This window comes from Lichtheimia ornata (genome assembly GCF_029851405.1).
Source record: "Lichtheimia ornata isolate CBS 291.66 chromosome Unknown scaffold00022, whole genome shotgun sequence".
In the NCBI taxonomy this organism is placed as follows: Eukaryota; Fungi; Mucoromycota; class Mucoromycetes; order Mucorales; family Lichtheimiaceae; genus Lichtheimia; species Lichtheimia ornata.
Genome location: NW_026695342.1, coordinates 49236 through 64703, shown reverse-complemented (window position 1 = coordinate 64703; position 15468 = coordinate 49236). Strand labels below are relative to the sequence as shown.

The 15468-nt window shown below is 43.4% G+C and overlaps 8 protein-coding genes across 8 annotated transcripts; 3 read left to right on the top strand and 5 right to left on the bottom strand.

The window, feature by feature from the left end:
• Positions 1–824: 824 nt before the first annotated feature.
• Positions 825–1739, bottom strand: O0I10_005449 (NAD(P)H:quinone oxidoreductase, type IV; the record flags this gene model as incomplete). The annotated part of the gene is made up of 6 exons (XM_058485491.1): positions 825–830; positions 888–978; positions 1050–1108; positions 1168–1251; positions 1313–1557; positions 1625–1739. The coding sequence occupies 6 exons, from the start codon at positions 1737–1739 to the stop codon at positions 825–827; spliced, it is 600 nt and encodes a 199-aa protein (XP_058343638.1).
• An 809-nt stretch (positions 1740–2548) lies between these two features.
• On the top strand, positions 2549–4998 carry O0I10_005448 (uncharacterized protein; the record flags this gene model as incomplete). The annotated part of the gene is made up of 14 exons (XM_058485490.1): positions 2549–2773; positions 2846–2870; positions 2942–3021; positions 3084–3334; positions 3390–3485; positions 3549–3606; positions 3664–3719; positions 3779–3876; positions 3935–3978; positions 4037–4441; positions 4501–4572; positions 4639–4720; positions 4797–4882; positions 4948–4998. 14 exons carry the CDS (start codon positions 2549–2551, stop codon positions 4996–4998), a joined length of 1629 nt encoding a protein of 542 aa, XP_058343637.1.
• A 315-nt stretch (positions 4999–5313) lies between these two features.
• On the top strand, positions 5314–6648 carry O0I10_005447 (uncharacterized protein; the record flags this gene model as incomplete). The annotated part of the gene is made up of 6 exons (XM_058485489.1): positions 5314–5517; positions 5573–5663; positions 5792–5841; positions 5912–6077; positions 6142–6212; positions 6286–6648. 6 exons carry the CDS (start codon positions 5314–5316, stop codon positions 6646–6648), a joined length of 945 nt encoding a protein of 314 aa, XP_058343636.1.
• A 265-nt stretch (positions 6649–6913) lies between these two features.
• O0I10_005446 (uncharacterized protein) lies at positions 6914–9145 on the top strand (the record flags this gene model as incomplete). Its single annotated transcript, XM_058485488.1, has 10 exons — positions 6914–7109; positions 7177–7310; positions 7371–7468; positions 7527–7868; positions 7930–8056; positions 8119–8412; positions 8472–8534; positions 8595–8857; positions 8917–9024; positions 9085–9145. 10 exons carry the CDS (start codon positions 6914–6916, stop codon positions 9143–9145), a joined length of 1686 nt encoding a protein of 561 aa, XP_058343635.1.
• A 116-nt stretch (positions 9146–9261) lies between these two features.
• Positions 9262–10886, bottom strand: O0I10_005445 (uncharacterized protein; the record flags this gene model as incomplete). The annotated part of the gene is made up of 2 exons (XM_058485487.1): positions 9262–10728; positions 10791–10886. 2 exons carry the CDS (start codon positions 10884–10886, stop codon positions 9262–9264), a joined length of 1563 nt encoding a protein of 520 aa, XP_058343634.1.
• A 506-nt stretch (positions 10887–11392) lies between these two features.
• Positions 11393–13666, bottom strand: O0I10_005444 (uncharacterized protein; the record flags this gene model as incomplete). The annotated part of the gene is made up of 11 exons (XM_058485486.1): positions 11393–11437; positions 11502–11739; positions 11794–11858; positions 11917–12042; positions 12101–12262; positions 12325–12442; positions 12503–12622; positions 12677–12768; positions 12835–12900; positions 12961–13465; positions 13527–13666. 11 exons carry the CDS (start codon positions 13664–13666, stop codon positions 11393–11395), a joined length of 1677 nt encoding a protein of 558 aa, XP_058343633.1.
• A 291-nt stretch (positions 13667–13957) lies between these two features.
• On the bottom strand, positions 13958–14262 carry O0I10_005443 (uncharacterized protein; the record flags this gene model as incomplete). Its single annotated transcript, XM_058485485.1, has 2 exons — positions 13958–14022; positions 14082–14262. The coding sequence occupies 2 exons, from the start codon at positions 14260–14262 to the stop codon at positions 13958–13960; spliced, it is 246 nt and encodes an 81-aa protein (XP_058343632.1).
• Positions 14263–14320: 58 nt separating this feature from the next.
• Positions 14321–15428, bottom strand: O0I10_005442 (diphthine synthase; the record flags this gene model as incomplete). The annotated part of the gene is made up of 5 exons (XM_058485484.1): positions 14321–14645; positions 14701–14740; positions 14807–15036; positions 15105–15229; positions 15294–15428. 5 exons carry the CDS (start codon positions 15426–15428, stop codon positions 14321–14323), a joined length of 855 nt encoding a protein of 284 aa, XP_058343631.1.
• Between the last annotated feature and the right edge of the window lie 40 nt (positions 15429–15468).

The window sequence follows — 15468 nt, the reverse complement described above, 5'->3', positions numbered from 1 at the left end:
AATAGTCACTTCCTCCCAATTGGCACTGTTGTCCATCCTATGACATGTGAACAATGCTCCTGCTCCAGACATTCGTTTCCATGATTCAATTGCCTTGATCAGGGCTGATTTGACTGAGCTACTACGTACGCTCAAACAAAGAGTACACAGGTTGAGATAGGTAATGCATAATGTACTCTTTGTTTAGGCGTAGCTCAGTCAAATCAACCTTGATCAAGAAAATTGAATCATGGAAGGAAAAATCTGGAGCAGGCTCATCATTCCATTGTGGTGGAGTAGATAAAAGTTGGGAATGGCTGAGTGCCAATGTAGAAGAGGTAGTAAGCTTGCAGCAAGAAAGCTGGTGATTTTCCAAGCTATAGCTGCTTCATGCCACTTTAGCCACGAGATCCATTGAGTACTTGGAATATCTTGGGCCTAGTGTAACCTCTATGTGGAGTGAGTATTATCCATACTTAGCCATCAATACAACCAATCTTAATATGGAAGATTTACTTTCTTGATTCACCACTTGAGACATCCAGCCAATGCAATCACTAGTCAAAACATGCTACAACCTAGGATATCTAGCAACCTACGCAACTGCTAATCGCTGAGACCCTCCCACCCCTTCTATCTTTTCATAGGAAGATCCAAATAAATACAGTAGTAACATGGCGAGGGAGGTAGCAGTGCATCTCAACTACAGAGAATTTGTCATTCGAGGAAGCATAGCTCAAAGGTATGTTTTTTATAGCCATCGAATTCCTTTCAATGCAATCATGATGTTTTTATATACACGTTTATCAAACATACATAGTAAGCCAACCACGCAGGAGGTTTACTCACAACTTGGTATGTGATGCAGATGCGCTTTGTTATTGCTCAAGTGCTTGTTTTCCTTTAACATAGGTTGCAACGATCTTGCCAAAGTTTTCACCCTGGAGTTTTGCAAGGTCCCGCTCAATCTGTAAAGCCTCTTCTGGACGATCACCATTTCTATGATATAGGTTGCATTTGTATTAGATCAATGATTGCTTGCATGAGCGAAGGGCAAGACGATTACTTACACGCATGTACCAGCGCCATAGGGTGATCCACCAATTACTTGCGAGTTATCACTCATATGCTATTATTGCTCATCTTCATTAGTGACGACATCAATGAATGGCGTTACGAGAATCATACTTTGCTAGGGAAACCGAAAGGCACATACATCATGCCATGATGAGCGAAGAAAGGGACTGCATTATAAGCAGTGGTTTCTTGACCCTATAGAGAAGATCGTATTATTTCATCGAGACCTATGGCATAAATAAAATGTGGATCTTACCCCATGCTGAGATCCAGTAGAAAAGAATGTGCCGACAAATTTGCCTTCCAATTGACGCTTGGCCCATAATTGACCTGTGCTATCCCAGAGATTTTTCATTTGTGCAGGGACCATGCCAAAGCGAGTGCCGAATCCAAACATGATACCATCTGCTTGAGCAAGCTGATCAACGGTGATAACAGGTACGTCGGGCTTTGGGGGTGCTTTCATCTTGGTCAAAACTTCTTCAGGAAGCGTCTCGGGTACTTTGAGCATGACCAAAAGAATTTAACAATGGATCCGCGAGCATGATATGAGAGGTTATATATATACCTTGGAACAATTTGGTGGTGACACCAGCTGCTTCCAATCCCTTTTGAACTTCGAGTGAAAGCTTATAAATGTGGTGGTGTATGGTGTGGAAGACGATAAAGACTGTGGCCGTCATGTTGTTTTAAATAGTAAGGAACGTTAGGAGAAGAAAACTGCATCCTGGGCGGGGACACACACCGTATCAGCCATATAAATACTCTTCCAGGTGTTGGGATACTTATACTGATTCGGAGTAGATCTCATCCCCGCCCTGAGCAGATTAATAAGCAAACGACATTGGACATTTTCGCTGTCAAAATTGGGCGCTACACATGGATCTCCATGTGATGTGTCATCGTTTCGAGCATCAACCTTTGTCCAAGGGCCTCAATGCGATGATGCAGAGTCTCAATTAGCTGATGGTGTGTGATTTTAGATAGCCTAGCAACCATACTTGTCATGGGCTGATGGCAGATCGATGCAAACAATAAACACCAAATGCCAAGCTATCTTAAGGCAATTGATATGGAAGAGTCAATGAAGAAAAGGTGGCTATTTTCTCTCTCATTTGGCTCCGCTTTTCCTTTCTGAGACATTTTTTCTCTCTATGATCTCGCTGATTTAAAGTACAAGCAAGAGCTACGGTGGTGCAGTGATGTTTCTTTATACTTGGCCAATTCTTTGTTATAGAAATGAATAATGACGGCATTCATTGTCGTCCTTATATAACCACTACAAGGGTAATAGTAGGTAGCACGCATAGGCTGGATATGGCATCTTATATACAAGTGCTTAACATTGTGGTGCTTTACATCACTTGTCCTTGTGTCACTTTCTACTTTGTATTTCAGGCACCCTATATGACATCTTTCAAAGTCATCACTGGGCGAATTTACACGCCATCCTTTCCCGAAAAACAATCATTCTTTGTGAGTACACCAAGCAATGTTGAATGCAAGGACCCAAGTAGCATTATCAGGTGCTGTACAAACATGGGTGCGTCAGTCAAGGGCATTGATCATTGGACGACCTCGTATGCAAAAGGCGTTACCAGCAAGGAAAGGACATGTTGTGTATTGGGAAACTTTATCCCGTCTTGGTATGACCCCGCACGCGAGACACGTTCACAGCAGTTTCCCACAATCTTTTCCTCTTGAACCAGAAAACATGGTATGCATTCAATTGGGTAGGGAGAATGGGTTCTTTGAGCATGGTAAACTGACCCATCAGGACATTGTGTAGTGCGATCCCAAAGTTCCTCAACAAGGTACTTTACAATAAGCGTTTATTGGTGTCAATCTCGTCTCTCATACACGTTCTATTTTATGTCTACAACAGCACTTGACTTTATCGAATTTGTCAACAAGTCGCCCTCGCCATTCCATGCCACGCACGAAGCTGCCGAGCTCTTGAAGAAGGTACTGTAAGATATAGGATGCATATGGATGGCTCTGTATTCATTGAAGAAAACCACTTGTAGGCAGGTTTTGAAGAGATCAAGGAACGCGACAACTGGAACGGCAAGATCAAGAACAATGGAAAGTACTACTTTACGCGTAACGGTTCATCCATTGTCGGCTTCGTTGTTGGTGGCAAGTATCAACCTGGTAATGGCTTCTCTGTCGTCGGCGCACACACCGATTCCCCTTGTCTCAAGGTCAAGCCCATCTCTAACAAGGAAAAGAGTGGCTATCTCGAAGTTGGTGTTCAGCTTTATGGTGGTGGCATCTGGTAAAGAGGAAGGAATGCATTCGTTCACCCAATTGCTCATTGCATATTTGGATAGGCACACGTGGTTCGATCGTGATTTGAGTCTTGCAGGCCGTGTTATGGTAGAGCAAGAAGATGGTACTTATCGCCACACCTTGGTCAAGATTAACAGGTAAATGCATCAATGCTTTGACAATACCAAGTACAACATCTAATATCAGACCATCGCATTTAGACCTCTTTTGCGTATTCCCACGCTCGCCATCCATTTGGATCGTACAGCCAATGACCAAGTATGTAACCGAAGGTGTGATACGATTTTAGATCTTTGTACTTATATGATACCATAGTTCACTTTCAACAAGGAGGAACAACTTGCACCTATCCTTGCTACTGCCACCAAGGCGTAAGTGAAAATCTTATACGAAAAGCTGTACTAGAAAACTAACATGCGATTGAAATCAGGGAGCTCAACAAGCCTGCTGAGTCGGATAAGGCTGAAGCTGATGAGGCTCACCATCCTTTGTTGGTTCGTGTTCTTGCACAAGAAATGAAGATTAAGCGTAAGTGAATTACACTCCACATCTTTGTATTTGATATTGACATTGAGAATATGGTTAGCTGGTCAAATCCGTGATTTCGAGCTTGCTCTTTACGATACTCAGGTAAGGAATATAAGGAGGATCATTTTGGGGGGAAAGGAAGGCTAACATCAGGTGATAGCCATCCACTGTTGGTGGAATTTGCAACGAATTCATCTTCTCGCCTCGCTTGGACAACTTGGAAATGTCGTACTGCTCCATCCGTGCTTTGACTGAAGCCACCAACGTTGAGAATGATACCAACATGCGTATTGCTGTACTCTTTGACAATGAGGAAATTGGAAGCACCACTGCTCATGGCGCTGATTCAAACTTGTTGCCAGTAACTTTACAGCGTCTTGCAGCCACTCAGCTCATGTCTGGTTCTGATGTATCGCCTACTGCATTTGAAGAAGCTATGCACAAGAGTATTCTCGTGAGCGCTGATATGGCCCATGCCATCCACCCCAACTACCCTGAAAAGCATGAATCCAACCACCGTCCTCGCATGCATAAGGGTACCGTCATCAAGATCAATGCTAACCAAGTAAGTAGCCCTTCTTTTATGAAACGATCTTCATTTTATTCATCATGAATCATACATAGCGATATGCCACTACCGCTGTGACTAGCCTAGTGTTGAAGGAGCTTGCCAAAAAGCACAGCATCCCCATCCAGGTACAAGGAGAGGATATGGTACATGCATGTATGTATGCATGCTAATGGTAACATCATTGTCTTTAGGAATTCGTTGTCCGTAACGATAGTCCATGCGGATCTACAATTGGCCCTATGCTGAGTGCTAAGCTAGGTTTGCGTACCGTTGGTAAGTGCGCAAAAATGTCGGGATTAATGCACAGGGCAACAAGTTCTTATGGAAATTGTCGGGCATGATAAAATAGATGTCGGTAATCCTCAGCTCAGCATGCATTCTATTCGTGAAGTGGGTGGCACAGATGATGTGAAGCATGGTATTGATCTCTTGAAGGTAAGCAATATAGGGTTAACTTATCACACAAAGGATCGATGAATAATTGGGATGTACAATAACAGGTCTTTTACGAGGAATTTGCTGAACTCGAAGCCCGGATTGTTGTGGATTAGAAATCACAAGAGTGTTTATATGATTTGATCACAAAAAGTGTCTATAGCATGTGTCTGCCAAGAGAATACAATATACTTTGCTCTTTATATGAAATTCGAAAAGGAGAAAGTGATGTTGTGGCACCATCATCAAATGGCGATCGTATAGTTTACTCACCATCTGTTTATGTGTTCACACGACTTTGTTAGTGTTTGATTCAACCTATGGCCGTCTTGGCGCGCATACACATACACCTATACTTATACACACCAGCATGTTTACAAGTCTCTCTCTAATTTGTTCACTCCCCTTTCTTCCTTCTTCTCCTTACTGCTATGTTCACTCAACACCTGAAAAACCCTCGGAAGCGACGAGTCGTGCTGTCGTATGCTCAAGATTGGCTGCTGGTCATCGTTATGATTGGTGTCTTTTTCGCAATCGACGTTATTCCACCATTCCACCGTGAGTTCTCGTTGCAAGACAAAAGTATCATGTACACATACACACCCAAAGAGTCAATACCTGCTTGGACGCTAGTAGTGAGTGAGCCGAGATGATCCAAGATGATCATTCCAATTACTGACAATGCAATAGTTGATTTGCTTTCTTGGTCCTATCATTGCTATTGGATTTATTGCATGGTACTTTCAACGAAGTATGCACGACTTTCATAGTGGTGTACTAGGTAAGAGTCCGTTGATGATGGAACCAAGGTGGGGAAAAGGGGGGAGATGAAGAAGGTTGGAATGATGATGATGATGATGTTCCCATGATCTAATTGGGTGAGCGGCGCCCTGATTGTAATTCATAAAGGATTGTTCCTAGCGTTATCCATGGTGATCATGTTGACTGATGTTATCAAGGTAAGCATATAAAAAAGGAAAGAAACGTGAGATACTATTTAAAGACATTTGTTGACATCGCACACGAAAGATCACTGCCGGCAGGCCAAGGCCCGATTTCCTCGCAAGATGTCAACCGCCACTGGATGCTCAAGATCCTCCAAGGGGACTTTCCAATTACACCATTTGTTCAACACCCATTGACTCGTATGAAATGAAAGATGGTTACAAGAGCTTTCCAAGTGGTCATGCTTCATGTAAGCTATAGCATTCCCCATCTATCGATCTCTACATACTTGTATATTCATCTATCTATTGTAGTCTCATTTGCAGGCCTTGGATACTTGGCATTCTACTTGGCTGGAAAGATGCAATTGTTTGATGAGCGTGGGGTAAGAAGGAGGATGATACGCACATAGCAAGAGAAAGAGCTATTTGTTACTTAAACATCTTCTCATCACCTAGCATACCTACAAGTGTTTTCTTTTTGCCTTCCCAAGTCTTGCTGCATTGCTGGTTGCTATTTCACGTACACGCGATTATCGTCATCATTGGCAAGATGTATTTATTGGGGGATTGTTGGGTGCCGGATGTGCCTATTTCGCATATCGACAATATTATCCTTCTTTGATCCATGTCGAATGTCACAACCCATATTCAGCAAGGTTCGGATCGTGCTCCGATGATCCAGAACAGCAGCAACAGCAATTATCAGCACCTGGAGCCACGGTGTACACATCACATGAGATAGAAGATAACAGCATCACAACAACAGCATCAAGTCAATTATCAGATGATCGATACAAGCATAGTTATCCAGTTAGATAAAGAAAGCAAGAGAACAAAGGGGTAGTAGAGATTGCATTTTGTATCAGCATTTTGTTTCTTTATTGATGATGACGATGTGGGGTTAACAGAAAAACATGATGCGTTGCATAAGAGATCCTTATAGCTGGATTTTCTTATTATAGACAAGCTTCAACTAACTGAGAACTGGGTCGTCGTTGATTTCATTTCCCTTCTTCTCCCGCTTTCCACCACCACAACTTTTATCACTCGACGACTTGTGTACACGCCCAAACACCTTTTTATCATGCTCCTTTGCTCACGGGCACCAATCTCTTGCAGAAATGCAGCCCTCATTGTCACCATTGCAGCATTCGCCGGCTCCTACTATGTCTATAAAGATCCGCGCCATTATCGTCGTCGCTTGCTATCAAGGCTATGGTTCCTCATTTGCAAACGTGATCTTGCCGAAGCCAAATTGGAACGCGAATTACTCAAAGAACGCAAGTACTATTATACAAAGCACTCCATAACACGTTGACTCACCGGCAAAACGTTTATTCAATATAGCCGAACCGGATATAATTGCATCTCATACTCAATACGTTGATTTGAATGGGCATCGACTACGTATTGTACACATCATTCATGAGCTGGGAAGTCGAGTACCATTACTTGTATTTATTCATGGATTGGGAGGACAGGTAAAGAATGTGAGAATGGTTCACTCGTACATGTGGTTTACTCACAAAGGTATGGAAAAGGTGGCACAATGGCAGTACCAGCTTGAATATTTTTCCCAAACGGCCCATGTGCTTGCCATTGATCTTCTGGGCTGCGGCAAAAGCGAATTGAGTTACGAGTAAGTGGTGCACTTTATGCTGTAAAACTCAACATTTGACATTTACACGTGAAAAAAGCTGGGATCCTTATACGACAGCCAGCCTGGTCAATGATGTAATAAGTCTGCTGACGGATCGATACCAATACCCATCAACTGTTATCATTGCGCATGCCTATGGCTGTTCCATTGCTACTCATGTGGCCGCATCACCCTTGATCCAACCAAGTTTACGTGGGCTGGTGTTGATCTCTCCCAAGGAACACATTGATGATTCACAAAAAAAGAGCAAAAGGAATCTACGTTGGATCCCCGACTGGTTATTCGAATGTGCATGGACGGCCGACAGGAAGGGCGGGCTCTATAGCAAAAGCGTGGAACGTCTCTTGGGTTTCGATGCGGAAGATCAATTACGTCGCAAGTAAGTATTCTTTGTCCTTGATTTCTTTGTTTCATTCATCACAAGATACTCATGGGGACAGTCAGTTGCGTTGGAACTTGCTCAATCGTACATCCACCTATAAGCGATTCGTATTCGGTGCCAGCTTTCCTCCACCCACCGTATATCAAAAAATCAATGTTGGCGTGCTTTTAATCAGTGGAAGTGAGGTATGATCGGGGATATATATCCACAAGAAAGAATGCAAAACACTGACATTGAAGAGGGATAGGACAAGGTGACACCGCCAAACGATGTCAATATCATACATAATCATCTTCTTGGGCTGGACCCGCAAGACATGAATTGGGAACATCTTAGTCACGCCGACAACATTCGAGTGCCAGAACCTTATGTCATTCCAGATGTTGGTCATATGCCCATGGTCGTTCATCCCGAACTGGTGAATCCAGTAATATCCGAATTCCTTATCAAGAATTGTGGTTTACATACATTGAGTGGTGCATGGCAAGTATTACACAAGACCAAAGGAGAAAACAAATGGGATTTAAAGAACTATGAAAAGGTAAGAAGGAAGGTTCTTGGTCCATTGTGGAGGATGAAGGCTAAGAATGATCCTTGTAGTGGTCACGTACACAATGCATCACGGCTGGACCGATTGGGCCATCGCTTTTTCGTGCTATGAAGGTAGGGAGAATGATAACAATGAATGGTTGAAGCAATCAAGATACTCATTACGTCCATTAGGTTATGCGGCAAACCGATAGCGCACATTGTCCATCAGGCTTTCTTGCCAAATATCCCGAGATTGGTTTTATTATCGACATTTCTAATGACACTCCACCTTATCGTGCAAGCGATTTTGAGCATTCACGCATCGAGTACATCAAACTACGAACGGTGTCCAAGATTCCTCCTGAACGTGACGATGTTGCAAAGTTTATCGAGGTCGCTTCACAATGCTGGGAGAAGAAGCCCGACGCACAAATTGCAGTGCATTGTCATTATGGGTAGGCATCGAGTACAACATCATGGTTACACGCCCAAGTTTACTGACAACATGTTACAGGTTCAATCGCACCGGCTTCTTTATATGTTGTTACATGATTGAGCGATTGGGTGTCTCTGTACCAGATGCATTGCGTTATTTTGCAGACGCACGACCACCAGGAATTAGGTAAGCACCATTCTTTAGCTGAATGAATTGTATGCCATCATACTTAATGCTTTGCCTTAGACACGCTCATTTTGTAGATGAACTCTATCTTCGATACGTTTTACCCGCGAGATCCTCATAGAGGCCACCCATCACTTTACTTGGCCATAGTTTGTGTATATAACAGCATCATCCCCCACGGAAGAATAAACCGTTTTAGTAATCAGCATCTACATCTTAAATTATATACGGAACAATCTATGCAGAGATAGCAGCCTTGAGAGCATCGATAATGGCATGGAGAGCATCCTTGATTCCTGTGGGACTCTTGATATCAGATGTAAAATCAGGATCAGCCATCTTGATGGTTTCAATAAAAGTGACGAGCTTGCTGAGGACGCCGCCAAGCTTTGGATTCTTGGAGCTAATAGCTTTAACAATCTTGTCAATAATCTTAAAGATCGGGGGCTCTTTGCGTTTATCAGGAGCCACATAAGTGAGGTTGATGTAGTCGACATCACCAAAGGCAGCGTTGATGACACTATCAGCAATGGATTGGAGGCTGCGAATAGCAATATTGAGACCATTGTTGGCACCAGCAGCAGCAGCAGCAGCGTCAACAACAGCACCCTTCGAGATGGAGCCGAACATGTCATCCACAGAGTCAGCGAGTGCATCCATAAATTCGGAATAATCATCAATGTGGGTAAGGAAGTCATAGAGAGGATCGTTCTTGAGGACTGTGCCTTTGCGAATGGCATCAGCTACTTGCTCGAAACGTTCAACAGCAGAATCAAAATGCTCGTTCAAATGATTAATCATTAAAACAAGGGTATTCATAGCACGGGCATAGTCTTGGAGAAAGGCGGCACCTTCTTGAACAGCAAAGTCAACGGTACGTGCCACAGCCATGGCCATAGCACCTTCAATTCCATAATTATCCTTATCGACAGTAGAGGCGATATCCTGCTTGAAGTTCTCCAAATCATTTCGATCGATGCTATCGGAAACGATTTGACCAATGTTGTTATCGGAAGTAGCAATAACATCCTCAATTTGAGGATTCACCATAGCTCGAAGAGCAGGCACCAATTGTGATATTAAAGCAGCGGGGTCATCGGTATGCTCAAGCTCCTGATGATAGGTGTTGACAACGGCTTTAATCTCATCAAGGATGCGTTCAACAGGGCTGTTGCCAGTACCAAAGTCGTCAAAGAAGCTCTTGTGGATACGTGAAAAGTCTTCAAAGACCTGGAGTAACTTTGCAGAATCAGCACGATCGAAAACGGTTTGCATGGTACGGTGCACGTGCTCATTTACCACCCGATCGGCAGGTGGTACAGGTTCCGTAGGAGGTTCACTTGGTTGAACAGGCTGCTTAGTACCATCAACGTCGTCATGGGGACCAAAGACTTCGTGGATACCATTGACAATCCCATCAGCAACGTCTTGAGCACCATGAATAAATCCATTAATCACGCTCTTGGCACCATTGATAACCCTATCAACCACCTCATCCTTTGTGCTGTTGGTAGGATTAGGTATGTCGATTTTAATGGCATTGGCAATCGAAGGAGGCGCCAGTACACCAGCAGCACGAGCTTGCTTGGCAACAGCAGCATCCATATTTTGAAGCATCTCTTGTGCCACAAGTAGCAATTGGCTATCAAAGACATCAGCCAGCTGACCTGAAGCTACATTTCTAGGGTTGGCAACTGCCTGCTGCTACATCATCCTGGTTGTTAACATGCATCATCTCCGTATACTAATGGGTCATTGGTACATACCTGCTGCTGTTGTTGGCGTTGGAAATTGTTGACAGGTGCAGCTGCAAACGCTGTGATTGGCAAGAGAGCAAATCCTGCAAGGTAGGTAACCTTCATGTTGTATAATAACGTGTGTGTGCGATTATACGTCCATCGTTTCGATAACGCTGGTTGACTTTGTTTTATACGTTTTGAGGAAAGAATGCTAGTAAATCGTCGCATTCCATTCCCTGCTGTCAAGTCGATAATACGAATCCAAGAACTGAAGCCTAGCATACCGGTTACAACTATCGTGATAATAACAATGAGCCAATCGGGAGCCATGCATTACTTGCATTTGAGTATGCTGCCGTGCCAGGCGAAGTTAAGATTAGAATTTGACACCGTTTATTATACACACAAAGCAGGCATAAACCCAAACCCAATCATAACGAAAGACAATCCATAGTACCATGGTTACAGTGCTTGTTGGTTACGAAGATGTTACTGTTAAAAGTGTTGCCATGGTAACCACCCCATATGCCCTATCCGCTGCTATCATTCCTCAAATTTGCAATGACTTTGAATCAAATGGTGTGCTCTATTAGATGAAATGACATGTAGGAATATGATGAATGACTCAATTAAGTATCTGTTGTATCATAAATCCTGGTCGTAGTAGTATCGTCCTGTAAAGCAGCGAATAAGAAAACGTTTATTCCACAATCAACAACTGAAAGAAAAAGCACGTACCAGGGTAGTTGTAAATTGGTATCTTCCACTCCAAAACACAGTTTCTCCTTGGTATGTCATTTGGTTGATGGATTGTTCGTGTAGCTGATCCATGTGCTGTGACCAGCGGTCGGCAAGACCAGGCGTATCCACAAAAAGTTGTTCAGGGAGCTTGGGATCTCGTTCTTGTAACACGTATTGTACATCATTCGACATCAATGCCAAATGTCCCATATACCCCAATCGACCTCGCTTCTTTCTATTGAAAATCACCATTAATGTTATGCCTACTTTAAGACCCTTTTAGACTTACACGCTCTCATCATTTTTCTCCTGTGCCTTCAATATCCTTTCCACAAGTCGACCGGTCTCCAATACCTGGGAACAAATTAGATATCGGACCAAAAGCAAGCACCCTGTTTCAATCCTATCCTACCTCTTTCACCAGATCTGGACCAGGACCCTCTCTTGGTACACGTGACTCACACGTCAGGATCTCTCGTAGCATGCCATACACGGAATTGTGCAGCACGTTGTTGTAAGGAAATGCAAAGAATAGATCCTTGATTACATGGTCAGTATAAAGTTACCAGTAATCCACTCCCTGAAAAAGTACCTACCAAGCATTTGGGTATAGCGTGCTGCTCAACCATGGCATCACCGAATCGTTGCAGCAGATCGAGCCCTTTGTCACCATTAACGATGCTGATAAAGTATAACAACTCGACAAGTAATTCGCATACAGCTAATCGCTTCAAACCGAAAACCATGGGTTCCTTTGGCTACATTACGCGCATGTTAATAAATGATCCCATTTTGTTTTTCTTTCCATCGCCCTTCCTACCTCTATCTTCAGCACGAGCATGAGACCTTCCATGTGATTGATAAATGTGTCGAGCATAGGGTGAAACATCGATGAATGTGATAGCAGCTTTTCCGGGTTCTGCAATAGATCAGGAAGGCTACATATATACATGTTACCTTTTGTTGGCCTCCATACAACCCCATTGATGATTCCTTACACTCTTTCGCTATACTGCCTTAGACCTCGTATGATGGTTGTACAACATTGCAGAGAGCTTGATGCATTATCAGCGGATGAATCAAGCATATAGTTCGCCATGCGCTTCATCGTCACAGAGCTATGAAACTTTTTCATAAATCACCTTTGCAATACAAGCATCCCACCCTTTTACCTTGTAAGCTCGTCAATAAGCGGATTGCGTGTTTGAGGAGATGGTGACAGGTAGATGATGTCGCATAAAAGCTGTTGAGCAATTTCATGGTTCTAATCTCGATCGAACATGATGGTTATTCCACGTGATCTTCCCTTTTACATCCATCCAATGCTTACCACAGGATCCAATTGAGGCTGCAAACGATCCACAAGCAAGGTCAATAAGCCATGATCCGCCAACCACTATATACCAAATGTTTTTAAGCCCTTGCAAGCTGCATGAAACCTTGTGAGAGTATGTACCTGAGCGATACCAGCGCCCTCTGGAGATCCTTCGCATTGTATAAGCGCAGCAAGCAAATCCGATAAGTACGGCATACCACCACCGCCATGAATGAAAATGTGATGTAACCATTTTGCAACGATGTCATTGTGTGTTTGGATGAAATGAACCAGATCGCTCGTACGTCGTTGTAGGAGAACGGCATTGACTTTGCAAAAGCCAGCGAGTTGCCGTGGTGCAAGTTGATGCTGCTGATCCAGTAACGCCCAAAGCATTGTCAACAATTCGGGATGTGCATACACCAATCCATCCATAAGTGCTGGTACGCCTGCACCGAGAATCTCGCATGAGAGTGCCATGTAAGTTGAATTGATATCACCATTGACATTAAGCTTCTTCTGTACTGATGCTGGTGCTTGTTGTTGTCCAGGTGACGATGATGATGACGATGATGAAGATGATGATGTTATCCGCTCGCTTACAATGTAATTGACGAGTTGAGACAATATGGCCGGTTGTCGTAGGCTAATACGCAAGATAGACCATCAGCACAAGCATAGGTGAGTGATAGAGAAGTAAAACATACAAGGTGATGAGCTTTGTATTTTGTAGATGCACTTCTTGTAATAGATCCTCATTGTCAAGCAACTCCTCCAGTCTCGCATTTGGTTTCGCAAGTATGGCCTCTAGACTTGTTGCTCGGCTAAAACCGAAGCGCCTCAACATTAGAAGACGAAATGACGAGGGTGGGTAACTACTTGTTCAACTTGTCAAGAGAAAGCGTGAAAAAGTTGGAAAAACGGGGTGGTTTGTACTACCTCGGATCGACCAGTTGTGGACACCTCTACCTATCTACAAGTGCGGATGTTGCCACTCCAACCACCCCCCACCTTCTCTCTTTTCTCTCCCCTAGTTGATCCACGGCACACACACACACACACACACACGTATATATACATTGTATAATCGATGACGTCTTTATGAATAAAGTTACTCAATAAGATGATAATTGGATATTCATAGCTGAATGCCTCCGTTCCATTTTGCATAACCAAGGACCATCACCACACCAACAGCCAATCCTAGATATCATCCATTTGTTAATCCCAATCCACTACCATAAGAAGACCATGATAATCACCTTGATAGAAACCCAAAGCAGTGGGTGATGTAAGGAAGGTTTCAGCTTCATGCATTTTTGGACCTGCACGACGTTTCAAATCATCGAGTTCAGCTCGCAAACGAGTAACTTCTTCATGTGCACGGTTGGATGCCTTGTCAATATTCTCGTTGATCTTGGTTTCAGTGTTTGAAGAAGACATTGGGGAAAAGAAAGAAAAAAGGATGTGGGAAACAATTGGGCAGGAAAAAACCCCCTTTTTATTTTGGACCAATGCTTTTCTTCACGAGATCATCAAATGTAGTCTTGTCGACAGCATATTCACGGACAAAGTCAGCTTCCATGTGATGCATCCTGGAACCGATGAGCACCAAAGAATGTAAAGGACCACCAAAATCAACGTTGACCAACTCGGCCAGCGAGCCAGCGACGATCTTTTGACTAGGAGTGCCTATCCGTGCGCATCCAATAGCAAGCGTATCAGGTGTACAATGACCTTCGCCTCGATTCTCCTCAATCTCAAGTAATTGCTCAACAGCTTGGTTCACAGTCATGTATCGTGGAGGTTCATAGATCTTGCGTCCTCTGTATATCCATTTACGTCAGGTCAACGTAATCCATTTTGTTCCATATCCCTTACCTTGCCAAATTTTCAATGCTTTGTTCCTTGACCTTGATATCTAAACATAACGTAAATCTGAAACTGTGATCTTGATATCCACATGATGATGATGATGATTACTCACCTAGCAAGCACAATGTATGCAAACCATACTTTTTGTTTTCAGCAACGCGATCATAAAAGCTATCGGGTCTCCAAGTATCGGTAAAGAAGACGATGGAAATGGTTTGACCAAAGTTGTACAACTGCAATCCGCAAGCACCAGCTGCATTCATGATAGACGCATTGTGAATCACCTGCACCGGAATACCTAGTTCACGAGCTCGGATCACTAGATCAGTGTGTGTCGTGGCGCTAGTATATATACCGTTACATATAAGTGTCATCATCCACCACGTATGAAGTCATCATACTGCACTTACCCATATGGGTCACCCACCACTAGGAAACTAACGTCCACCTTATCCGCGTTTTCCAGGATAGCATCGCTCTCGGATTCCACCATCTCACGATCGGCGACAATGACTGATTTGCCATAGAACTCTTCCTGTGGGTGGCTCATGTGTTGATAAAAGGATCTAATCGCGAGCACCATGTCGTCTTTTACTTACAAGCTTCTCCTTGCCAACAGTCAAAATAGAGGTGTATGCTTCCAAATAAACCCGTTCGCTTCCTTGAACAGCCTTCAAACCCTTGACAGTGATATCAGTCTCGTCAGAGAGACCCAAGCCGATAATGTAGAGCATCTTGTCTGAAAGAAAGAAGAAATTTTTGGCTGCGCTGTCA